This window comes from Hydra vulgaris, chromosome 07 (assembly GCF_038396675.1).
Source record: "Hydra vulgaris chromosome 07, alternate assembly HydraT2T_AEP".
Classification (NCBI taxonomy): Eukaryota; Metazoa; Cnidaria; class Hydrozoa; order Anthoathecata; family Hydridae; genus Hydra; species Hydra vulgaris.
In genome coordinates this window covers 29702501-29715563 of record NC_088926.1, presented here as the reverse complement: position 1 = coordinate 29715563, position 13063 = coordinate 29702501, and the positions used below count along the sequence as shown (strand labels likewise).

General features: G+C 28.3%; 1 protein-coding gene across 2 annotated transcripts in view; it reads right to left on the bottom strand.

Annotated features, from left to right (window-relative positions):
• Positions 1 to 1480: 1480 nt before the first annotated feature.
• Positions 1481 to 13063, bottom strand: part of LOC136082394 (fibroblast growth factor receptor-like) — a 24944-nt gene continuing 13361 nt past the window's right edge. For both annotated transcript variants that reach the window (XM_065801583.1, XM_065801584.1), the window contains 6 exons: positions 3035 to 3109; positions 2700 to 2795; positions 2413 to 2627; positions 2261 to 2301; positions 2071 to 2167; positions 1481 to 1981 (listed from right to left, as the gene is read on the bottom strand). In XM_065801583.1, the coding sequence (XP_065657655.1) occupies positions 1834 to 1981; positions 2071 to 2167; positions 2261 to 2301; positions 2413 to 2627; positions 2700 to 2702 (504 nt within the window). In that variant the 5' untranslated portion in view covers positions 2703 to 2795; positions 3035 to 3109 and the 3' untranslated portion in view covers positions 1481 to 1833. The remainder of the gene's footprint in view (positions 1982 to 2070; positions 2168 to 2260; positions 2302 to 2412; positions 2628 to 2699; positions 2796 to 3034; positions 3110 to 13063) is intronic.

The window sequence follows — 13063 nt, the reverse complement described above, 5'->3', positions numbered from 1 at the left end:
AACCGAAATTTAAGCCGAAACCGAAAGTACCAAAATTTCGGTTTAGTGAAGCCGTAGCCGAAACCGAAAATTGAAAAAGAATGTTTAAAATCCCTGAACCTTTTATGATCACCGAAGTAAACCAAAAAAAACTATTTTACATATATCTAAGGAATCACCATGAAACATAGTTTGATAAAAACTATAATATGTCAAGACATTTCAATAATTAAAGGTAATAATTGAAGTATTTTCTCTGCGGAATACATTTTTTTTCACGTTTTCTGGCAAAAGTCTGTTTCTTTTATTTGAAAGAATGTCTCCAGCAGTTAAAAACAACCTTTTAACTTCGCTAGATGTTGGTGGAGGTCTAAGGAATCTCTTTGCTACTTTTGCCAAACCAAACTTTGCTCTTAATTTTTAAAATAGTTGTTTTCTAATTTAAATCTATGAAACTTCAGACCTTCTTTGGAGTATGAATCAATTTTTGAGATATTGTCAACCCAACCAGGTATTGCAAATTGCAACATTTCAGCCCTCTGCCGTTTTGTTCTGGTGTCAAATAAGGGTTTTGTTCTTTTTCAATTATAATAGGCTCAACTTGATCTGAAGTTGGTATATTTTAAGGACTGCCGGTAGTTGCGAGTATTGCTTTTTCAGTTAGGAAATTTTTTAGAGTAAACGACTTCTTAAATGTAATGAATGTCCGCTAATTGATTGAAGTTTAGAATTGTACGATCCACGAGATATTTTCGAATTACAGATATTGCAAGTTCCGTATTTGAAATCACTAGCTGTCACGGTAAAATGATTCCATAAACCAGTTTTTTATCGATTATTTTCCATTAAAAAATTTAGCACTGAGAAACTTTTGATGAAACAATTTGTTTGGGTTGCTGTACTTAAATGTTAATTCATTTTAAGAATGATTTGAGAATAGTAACTTAAAACTATTATGAAACGTGATTTCAATTAAAATTTCTATAATTGTTATAAATAAAAACTGATTTACTGACAAACGATTACAATTAGGAAATCGTCACGATCCCACTCTAAATTAAAACTTAAAAAAAATCTTATAAAAGTTTCGGTTCATTTCGGTTGCAGTTTGAACCGAAATTTCGGCCGAAACAGGAAAAGTGAAAAAATTATTGAAGCAGAAATTTTGGTTTCGGCCGAAGTCGAAAGTTTCCGTTCACTAACCAAATGTATGATGAACTTTTTTAGATATACGTACTAAGTTGGTTTTTTTTTATTAGCTTTGTAGAGTAGATTTATGAAAGCCGCTTTCGAAAAAACAGGCTTTGCTATGAATTGTATTATCGGACACATCTAAAAGAAACTTATCTCGAAGTATCCAGCCATATTAAAATCAAATAAAAGCCGACGGAGTTGAGAAATACAAAAGTGAAAGCAAAAAAAACAAAAAAATAACTAACTTGAAAAATAATTTTGTGGATATTGCGGCATAATTTATTTAGCATTGGTGATTTATAAAAACTTTTTTTATTTTTATTTTAAAGTTTTATTTAATAAAAAACAGAAAAAGTTTACACCATAGAAATCTAAAAACGAAATATTAACATTCTAAAAAAAACAGAATCAAAATTTTAACAACATACAAAAACAAAATGCTAACAAAAACAAGATGCAAACAAGTACAAAAACAAACAAAAAATGTTAACAGTATACAAAAAGGTTAACCAAACAAAAATGGCCAGAATAGAACAAGAAAATTATAATAAATTGTTTAATTGTGATGTGTAAAATTAATTAAACATTTTTCCATCTTTTAAGGAACGAATCTTTTCCGATATTTGTAATATATCTTTTTCTTGTAGATGAATATTTGCATCAAGCGTGATTAGTACTTCCTTCTTCTAATTCAAAACTGAAATAACGACTACTCCGAGATAATTTACTTTCAAACAACTCTCGTAATTCTGTGAAAGTAGGTCGTTGCAACGGATCTTCATTCCAACATCGCAACATGTAATCAAACCTAAATATTGTAAAACTCAAAACTTTATTTTTTATGATTAATCTTAAATAATTTAGTTAAAAGAGTATAGAAATAAGAATAAATATTACATAAATTGAGAGCAGTTATCTGGTCGATCCATCCGGTAACCATTCTTTAAAAGATCAATAAGCTCTCGATTACTTATCGAAGGATAAGGTATTTCTCCTATAAATAATCAAAAATAGATAAATTAAACAAACTAATAATAGATAAAAGAAACTTGATTATCAAAGTTAATTGAAATAGCTATTCAGTTACCTAGCGTTACAATTTCAAATAATACAACACCATACGACCACCTAAATCATTTTAAACTTATAATTATGCAAAAAAAAATAAATTAACACACAAAATAATGAATTGCAACGTCAACTTATAAAAACATTTTATAAAAAATTTAAAAAATTTACACGTCACTGTGTGATGTAAACATATGCTCAAATATTGCTTCTACTGACATCCATTTAATTGGTAAAAGGCGCCTATTGCACCCCATGTAATTTAATTCACTATTGATTTTACGCGTTAAACCAAAATCCGATATTTTTGCATTTTTATTAGCGCCAACCAAAATATTCCTTGCAGCAAGATCTCGGTGTACAAGTTTAATACATGAAAGGTATTCCTGAAAAAGTGCAAATCAAAAAATATACACAGAATATTAAGTAAACAAATCTTATATTAAACAAGCTCATACCATTCCGGATGCCACTTGCCATGCAAAACTAAGCAAGTCATCAGGCGTTATAGCTTCAGCTTCAATAATGGAAATCTCATGCGTGGAATCTTTTATCTGTAAAAGAATTAGAGTTAAAATGAAAAGTCTACAACACAAAAGTGAGCCCTCCACCTGATAGTGCAGCCATAAAACCAGTATGTTTTAAAAGATTATTTGAAATAGTAAGTTCTGAATAATGAAGTTAAGTTAACTAAACTTAAAACACAATGTATGATTTCATAAATAAATTTATGAAATGATACTTTTAATTAATAAATTTATTTGTTTCATAAATAAATTTATAAAATAAAAACCTCAAGTAAATTTTGGTAGGTTGGTGTAAATATAATGCTTGCTAAGGAATCTCCGTTAGTCTTTGAAGCAATAATCTATAAGAGCAAAAATACATTCTACATATATAAATAATTTTTTTAGATATATAGAAAAATAAAATTTTAAAAAATTAAGATGCTTTAGTTTTTTTTGGTTATTACGGCTCACAAGCGATTAATTTAACAAAAATTGATAGCTTCTGCGCTGTATCCAAAATAGTTCAAACTTTCTATTAAAGCAACAATAACATATACATGTATAAATATATAGGGGAAACATGCAAAATAGTAAATGGGGAAAGAAATTTTTTATGTAAGAACTCCCTAGAGGGCATAGAACGTTCGTTGGATGTTTAAAGGATGACGTACGGACAAGTGACAACTATAAGACGTCTTACGGACGTCTGTGCCCGCTGGATCTACGAAAAAATTAAAAAATTGGTGAAAACAATACTTTATATGTAAGGGGCCATCTATAAATGGTGTCAGTAAATATAGGAGGGAGGGGGGAGGGGTATTGAAAAGTTTGGCAAAAATTGAAATAGGGTGAGGGGGTGTAACATTCAGACTAAAATGACGTCAATTTGAAAAAAATTAAGTATATTCAAGCAGATTTTAAAGGTATTTACATCTACAATGTGGTATAGAAACGATATATATGCTTTGTCAAAAATTCGCTGTAAGTTTTCCAGAGACATTAGATAAATTAAAAACTTACCAACGTTTTATTATTGTATTACCATTTGACTGCAAATCTAATTGTTTCAGCATTCACTATCTTTTATTTTTAATAGCATTCACTATCTCTTATTTCAATTGAAGACCACTTTAACAACGCATGGGAAGATTATTGATTGAATTTATATTATAAATATAAAATAAAATTTGCTTATTTTGATTAGTTTGTTTATTATTTGATGAGATATCAACTGTTCTATAATATAATTTGCTGAGTCTACTACTACATAATTATATAATATAATTAGAAAAAAATCAAGGGTATTTATGCATATTTTTAATGTTACTTTAGGGGGGAGGGGGTAACAAAAACTGACATCATATATAAAGAGGGTTGGCCAAAAATTGACAGTTTGATAAAGGGGGGAGGGGGTCAAAAAATTGAAAAAAATCACTGACATCATTTAAGGACAGCCCCATAGCTTGTATTTTTAATGCCTTATGAATATATTGTATAATAATTTCAAAAGTCATTGTGTATAAGTCCACCTTTTATCAATATTTTTTTACATAAACTTTGCAATAAAATTTAAATTCTTCTTTCAATATTTGTTGGTAACACTGAAAAACAAGAACTTTATAGTAACTATAACCATTACTTCTAATTAGAATTATTTGAGTTTTATGCATGTGCGTCATATACACAAAAATATTATGTTGAAGTGTTTGCGAAAATTATTTTGTTATCAAAAACATTAAAAAAATTTTCTTGAATAACTGTAAAAAGTCTGACTTTTTAAAATAATAAAAAAGATTTATTTTAAGGGTTTAAATCTAAAAATGTCAATCGAAATAGAACACAGTGAAAGTAATACGATATTTCATCTTATTTCAAAGAGAATTAATTGTATTGATTCTGATACATTGTCAGAAATAGAAGATGCAGAAAATAAACAAAATAACAGAAAAGTTGGTAGAAAACGTAGCAGAAATCCAGGGAAATGGTCTAGAAATGTTGAGAAACAAAAAAGGATACAAGGTAAACAATATCAAAATAGAAATAAAAAAATAATTCTTGCAAAGAAATTTGATAATAAACCTCATAACTGTGTACGACTTTGTAATCGCAAGAAAACCTTTTATCAAAGAAAACAGGCGATAAAATTTTTTTACAAGCTTAATGATCATAAGCAAAATATTTTTTTATGTGGGTTAATTAGAGTTCATGCTATCAAAAGACAACAACCCAGGAATTACACCAAAAGATCAAGATCTCGGTCTTTTGAATATTTTATTACACTTAACGGCCAAGATGTTGGTGTTTGCAAAACATATTTTATAGAAACATATCAAATAAGTAATGGGTGACTATATAGTTGCTGTTCAAAGGAAGATCTGAAGGAGCACTGGGGGCAATATATTTCAGGTAACAAAATAGATGATTCCCATGTAAGAAAACATATAAGTTCCTTTCCTGCTATTTCAAGCCATTATACAAGAGGTCATAATCCCAGACGCAGATACTTAAATTCAGACCTTTCTATTGCAAAAATATATAACCTGTATGTCGAACAATGTAATGAAAAACAAATTTAACAGTAAACGAAAAGTTTTATTACCATATATTTTTGGCAAATTTTAACTTTCACTTTAGGCAACCTTCAAAAGATACTTGCGCAAAATGTGATTATTTGGTAATAAAAAAACAATCTACAATAGATGAAGAAAAAAATGCTGCCGAATTTGAACATGACCAACACTTGCAAAAAGCAGAAATTGCCCATAATAGTATGGCTAATGATCGATTAAGAGCTTCAGACAAAATATATGTGTTTAGTTTTGATTTAGAAAAAGCATTACCATTTCTGAAACTATCCACATCAGTGGCTTATTACACGAGGAACTTTTATGTATACAATCTTGGTTGTCATGATTTAAAGACTAACTAGGGCTACATGTATGTTTGGCCTATAACCCAAGCATCGTGGGGTTCACAGGAAGTGTCGTTGTGTTTAACTAAACACATTAAGTTGTACGCAGAGGATTTTCAAAAAATAAGAATGTATTTAGATTCATGTTCAGGACAGAATCGACATATAAAAACTGTATTAAGTTTACTGAAATTGGTTCAGAGTGAAGATATAAAAGCTGAATCAATTTGGCCTAAATTTTTAATAAGTGGGCACAGTTATTTGCCCAATGATGCTGATTTTGCAGTTATAGAAGCTTGTGCAAAAATAATTCCGTATATTTATAACCCTAGTGACTGGTATCATATAATACAAAATAGTAAAAGGAAGAACCCTTTCGGAGTAGTTAAAATGAATCCACAAGAATTTCTTTTCACAAAACCTTTGGAAAAAGCTGTTACCAACAGAAAAAAATCAACAAATGGACTAACAGTCAATTGCCTTAATTTGAAATGGATAAAATTAGAAAGGTCAAACCCAAGCAGCATTAAGTTCAAATATAATTTTGACGAGGATGATACCTTTCATGTAATTGATATAAAAAAAGCAAAAATAGGTAAGCCAGTAAATTTAAAAAATATAACTCAACCTATATTATATCCTAATGGCAGAACAATTTCAAGAGAAACATAAAAAGACATCATGCGTTTATTAAAGTATATGCCTCCAATACAACTTTTACGGGACATTAAGGACAACACGTGGAGATTAAGATTTACATTTAAATAACTCAGAAGAAGATGATGTTTGTTATGATGAATAAACATAAAACTTATGACAATAAATGTTATTTTATTATTTTTACATAAATTTCTTATCTTTTTCAGCTAAACATATACGCTTTTTTTACACATTCTGTACATATCTTGTTTTTTTGCAGAGTTTACACCTCGAAAAAGACTTTATACACTTTTCTAAATAAATTAATAAACCAAGAAATTTAAAAACTAAAGTATCAAAAAACATTAATTTTTTTAATTTTTGTGCTTTAAACTTAACCGCATTGGCTTCTGAATAGCTCAAATGTCAATTCGTTTTTTTTAAATACTGTTAATGTAAGTAAACTCTTAAGTTTTTTTACACTTAACAAAACTGTTACATTAGGTTTGTTGCTACTAGGTGGTGTTCTAAGGGTGTAGCTTTTGAGATATTTTTTTGCAACGCACATCTAATTTATGATACTTTAAAAAAAGTAAATGATAAGACATAGTAACCCAGCTAGCATGCATACTTTTAATTTATTTCTTAAAATAGGGGTTTACTTCAGTAATACCAATAAGGTTAAGCAATGTAGTTAAATGCTATGTAGCTAACTAATAACTACATAGTTAATGCATTATTTTTAAGCATTTTCATACTAAATAAGCAAAATGTTTTTGTTAAATTAGTATAAAATCAAATTTCTTATAAGTTTTTGTTCATTTGAAGTTTTTGTGTAATGGTTTTGAAGATTTTATTTTAAAACATAAAAAAATTGAATTACGAGAAGTAGTGATAGTAAGTGAACTGAAAAAGATTGATTTACGTGAAGAAGTTATACCGTTAATTGTTTGTTGCAGAGCAAAAAGGTAACATTAATTAATCATTAAAAACATGGATAAAATACTTAAATTTGAATTTTGTGTTTATTTTACTCTATAATAAACCAATATACAATATGAGAAAGAAATACAACTATTCCAAGTTTGCATACACATTAAATATGGTGGTCCATTAAAACATTTTATAATTTCCTTTCATTTTCGTTTTAGTATTTTGAGTTTGTTTTGAAAAAATAAGTGGGCAGTTAAACTCCATAAATATTTAAAAAAATATCAGATAGGTTTTGCTATTGTACATTTTCAAATAAAAAATTGGGTTGCTGCTGTACCATCAATTTGGGTTACAGGAGAATTCAACTTATGTTACTGGCTATCTTATCGTGTACCTAGATTAGAGACAGGAGTTAAAGAGAGAGAACAATCAGCAATTGATCGGGAGTGTATTGCATTTTTATGGCAGTTAGATTTTTAAAAATATTCAATTTGATTTGAAAATAAAGTTAAACATTTTTTACCAGTTTGAAATAATACTTTTTTATTCTAACAGACCCTAGGGAGTTGCTTTGGCCCATTTTGCACCATAACTACTATTGCATGAAAGCCACAAAAGTTATTTTCCTCAAACACAAAGTACTTTTAGAAGTGCATAGAAAGGATATTTAGAACTATCTGACTCCCATTTGAAAATGAAACACCTGAAGTATTTTTCGGAGGGTTGATATGGCAAAAGTCACCCCAATATACAGGAAACTTTGGCCCAACCCGGTAAAAATGGACTAAAGGAAGCATAACATCAATAAAAACAGCAATGTTTAGGTAAAGAAAATAAATTTATTAAATAAAGTGACAAGAAAAGATTTATTAAGAAAGTTCTTCTATACAGTAAATATTGGTACAAACTAAACAAGTACAGGTACCAAGGAAACAAAACAGTTTAGATATAACACTTAGGTTTAAGTAAAAAAAAAAATGAAATTTTCCAAAATTTTATTTCGGTTCTTCAATAAAATCGATTATTTCTGAATTTATTCTTAACCATCAGTTGTTCTGTTGGTAGTGACCATTTCCAATTAATTTAAGTTTTTTTCATAACAGTAATTTCTCCTCTATTTTTCTTAACTTTTTTAACTGGTAAAAAAAATTATTAAACTTACTTTTAAAATTAAAAAGTTACTTTAAAATTATTCAGTAGTTATTACATTAACTAATTTAAGTAAATAAATAAATTAATAATAGGATTTTATAATTATTTAATAATTAGTTATAAAGTTTACTAATTGTTAAACTAAATGTAAATAGTTCAAAACAAATTAACAAATCTGTCCAGAATTCTTTTTAATAACATTTTTTGTCTTATCAATATCAAGTACTTACAAGTTCTTAGTGCTTAACTTAAGATTCCAACTTTTTATGCCTAAACTTATATCTGGAAAGATTAGATTAGAAGTCTCAGTAGTTCCAGTATAGGTACTTGGGTCAGTATTATTATCGGTCTCAACTATAATTACACTGCTAGGTGTATCTACATTGTTTTTAATCTATTATTTTCATTTATAAGGCAAAAGGATATATCTGCTGAACATAAGCTTATACTTGGTTCGGTACATACTTTACATTGCTTTAGTTTTTTAGAAAATCTGGGTGATCATCTAGTGACTTACTTAAAAGATATAAAATGATTGACTTACTAAATCAGTGTTAAGTCTAAACCTATATTACGGTATAGGAGTCGTGAAAGCACTTGAGACTTGTCTAATGGAAAAATTCCAGTTTTGCAAAAACCAGCTCTATGGTTATCATTCCCATGTTCACTTAAGTTTGAAATTAAATGATCTAAAAGTCAAGGAAACTCATCTTTTGGAAGAAAAGGAATTCTCCCTGCTTTTTTTCCTTTCATTCTCTTAATATTTTGCGCCAGATAATCTACATGAGTCTAAAGTAAGTAATCTACTGGCTGTGAAAGATGTGTAAAGTTTGCTGGTGAAATAACATAGCGTTTGTCACAAATGCTATGTTATTACTATGACATGTATTCAATACTGCAATGCTTAAATGTGAAGATATGTAATAAGTAATGTCACCAATAATGACACTACTTCTTAGAGCCTTGTTAAGTCTTGAAAGAATTAAAAAGAAAAACCAGTCTTTAAGCACTTTTGGTGGCCAATGTTCAATCCATGTATTTCATAACAATTCTTTGTAAACAGTATGTAACAATTCATCATTAGCATTACCACAAAACATTACACAGAATGAGGTATTTTTAGAATTATTGGTACATTTAAGATACTTACATCCACCCTTTGTTTATTTTTGGTTTCGCCATAATTCCCTATATTATCAGGTGATATATTACTTACTTCATTTGATAGTTTTATAAAGTAGATATCAATTCAAGTAGTTATAAATATCAAGTCGTTCCTATTTCTGCTCTCTTCTGCATAAAACTCAAATCCAATTGTCACCTGAAAAATTATTTTTGAAACAAGGTATAAGGAAGCCTATTTTGTCTAAATACCTTTATACTATGCCTTAAACATGTCTTCTTCTTTTGATGTAAATATCTCCTGACTACCATACTATTTTTTTATGTCTGTTTAATTTTGTTTTTACATGTTGACTTTGGTATAACTCATTTCAAAGCTGTCTTTGAGTAATTAAACCATTCATTTAATCATTGAATACATTTTCTATTTGTTCTAAAGTATAAGTAACATATTTTCTTCTTCCACGATTTGGTTTGTAATTTCATGGTATATTTAAATTATGAACGAAACAAATTTTACTTTACTTTATACGGATTTAGCCACTACAAATTTTTATAAAGTTTATATTTATCATTCCAACGTAGTAACTACCATAATATCTAAAATGATCACTAAAAAAAGTTTTTCTAACGCATAGGGAGACTTTAGCCTAGGCCTATGTCACCTCATGTAGTGGATCAAAAACAACCCATTTTTTAAACCTCATTTCCAAAAAAGTAATAAAATATTAGGCTTTCAAAACAAAATAGAATTAAACACTAATGGTTTAAAATTAATTCAGTGTATATTCCAGTGATAAACCTTCTCTAGGTACTGCTATCGATGTAAAAGTTTACACATCTAAAAGAAATCAAATTTTTGGTGCATCTTCTAAAGTGTTATTTACAATATTATCACAAAGACTCGAGTTAAGTAAACTAAGAAAACTAAATAACTAATAAATTTCCCACAATTAGTCACATAATTTCAACCAGCATACCTTGGTGTATCTTATTTAAACCATTAAAAGGCATTAAAAAAATATGGCTTGGATCAAAGTCACTCCGTTTTACGGTATTTATACTACATGATTTTTAGATTACCACAAAGCAAGGCTTCATTTATCCTAAGAAGAGCATTACACGTCTGTATTAGAGTCCGAAAATGAAAATTTTGGATATTTAAAGAGAAAAAAAACTGTCTGACATCAGTAACAATGAAAAGGATTTGAGTGACACAAACAAATCATTATTATCAGCTGCAATGCCTTTATTATTCTGTTTCTAATAAAGTACGAAATATTGAGATTTGAACAACATTTTGATAAAAATTATAGTTCATGTATTTCTTACATTGATACAAAATCCAGCTTGTTTATTAACAATTCTTTATATATATATATATATATATACATTTTTTTTTTGTTTATTTGTTCTAGTATATTAATTACTAATATTTGATAAGTAGTTACAATTTCACTGCAACTCCTTTAATACTAATATTTTTTTTAAACAATATTGCTGCAACTCTTTCACTCCTTTAATAATAGCATTTTAGTCAGGTCTAAAACATATTGTCTGTTTTCATAAGGTAGATGCTTTATACTATGAGCTATCTTAGTGGTTAGTCTATGAGCTCTCTCTAAGATATTTATAACTTCAATTGTGTGTGGATTCCAACTCGAGGCAGGAAATTCGAGCTGAGGATGCACTTAAGTTATGTTTAATAATAATTATAATATGTATAATTATAATTGTTACCATAATGCTACATTGCGTGAAACAAATGTCCTTTTAAGTATTCCAAACAATTTCTTGGCCTTAGAGGTAGCAGTGCTTACCTGGGAGTTTTGTTTGAGGTTATTGCTTACTTGTGCCTATATCACACTCAGATGAGGTCTATTCCAAATTAAGTCTAGTCAATTTATCAACATCAAGCAAAGCCAAGATGTGATTTTTATTCAAGCGACAGATGTAAAGAACTTTGCTTTTAGAGATGTTTAGCCTCATATGCCATAACCTTGTTCACTCAGCTATAACATCAAAGTATTTCTGGAGCACTGTATAATTATTCTGTTTTTCATAAAGTCGAATTGGGGCAAGCAGTTTTATGTCATCTCAATTGTTTTACAGATTGATTTAATTTTTTCTAGCAGGTCATTTATAAAGATTACAAAAAGCATTGATCCCAATACTGACCTTTAAAGAACACTGCTAGAAACTGGCGCCCAGTCCAATAACGCTTCACCCATGATTACTCTTTGTTTACAATTGCTTAGAAAAGATTTCACCCACTTCAGAGTTTGACCATTGATTTCATACCCTTCTAGTTTCAGGATCAGACTCATATGGTGAACCTTGTCAAAAGTTTCGGCAAAGTCAAGTAAGAGCAAGTTTACAGATGATTGATTATGTTTCTAGGTAGTTTATCGCAGAGTACCCAATCCAGATTGACTCAACACATAGTTTACTATAAATAGATACAAAGGTATTGTAACCATCATTTATATTTCTGTTGGCTAGTAATAATGTCCAATCCATACTTGATAGTTCAGTGGACATAGCAGTAAAATCACCTTTTCTTCAGTTAAATTTTGGAGCGGGTGGATTTATTTGTCCAATCAGTAGGAAGACTATAACTCCAAGGAGACTTAAATTTGTATAAATGTACTAATTCACATGTATACACTTACTTGTATTTATATGACCATGTATAATGTTCTATACTTAAAAGAGTGCTCAGTAGTTAAACTAAGAGTAGCAATATCATATTATATTATTAACATTAGTATTTAACTGATACTTGGTACTGCACGTAACATATATACATATGTATAATAGGGTGTCCCAAATAAAAAAACTTTTTAAAAATTCCAAGACTCTTGAACATCAGACAGATCCATACAATTATTAAAAAAAAAATTCTTCAAAAGTGTATTATGTTGGGCCTCAAAAGAAGCAAAACTATATAAAATTTTGAAAAATATTCATATAAAAAAAAAACATTGCTTAAAAAAATTTTAATCAAAAAATCTTGCTAAATTCCCTATTTTTCGTTTTTAGTTGAAAAAAACATTTTCTGATCACTAAAATCTAAAATAATATTTTATTTATAAAATGATGATTATTTTTGAAGTTTTTATATAATTTCACTTCTTTTGAGACCCAACAAGACTTGCTTTTGAAAAACTTTTTCTTAATAATATTAGGTACCCATTATATGTTCAAGGGTCTTGGGGGATCCCTAAAAATACTTTTTATTCAAAAAAATTTTAAATCCAATGTTATTTTATTATATAGAACATATTAAGGGGGTGGCAGCATAGATTTTTCAAAAATGTTGTTATTTGGGACATCCTAATGTATATATATATATATATATATATATATATATATATATATATATATATATATATATATATATATATATATATATATATATATATATATATATATATATATATATATATAAATATTTAAATGAAAAAAATACGACTTCTTTTTGGCCATTTACAACCTTATAAATATATAAATATAAATGTGTGTGTGTGTGTGTGTGTGTGTGTGTGTGTGTGTG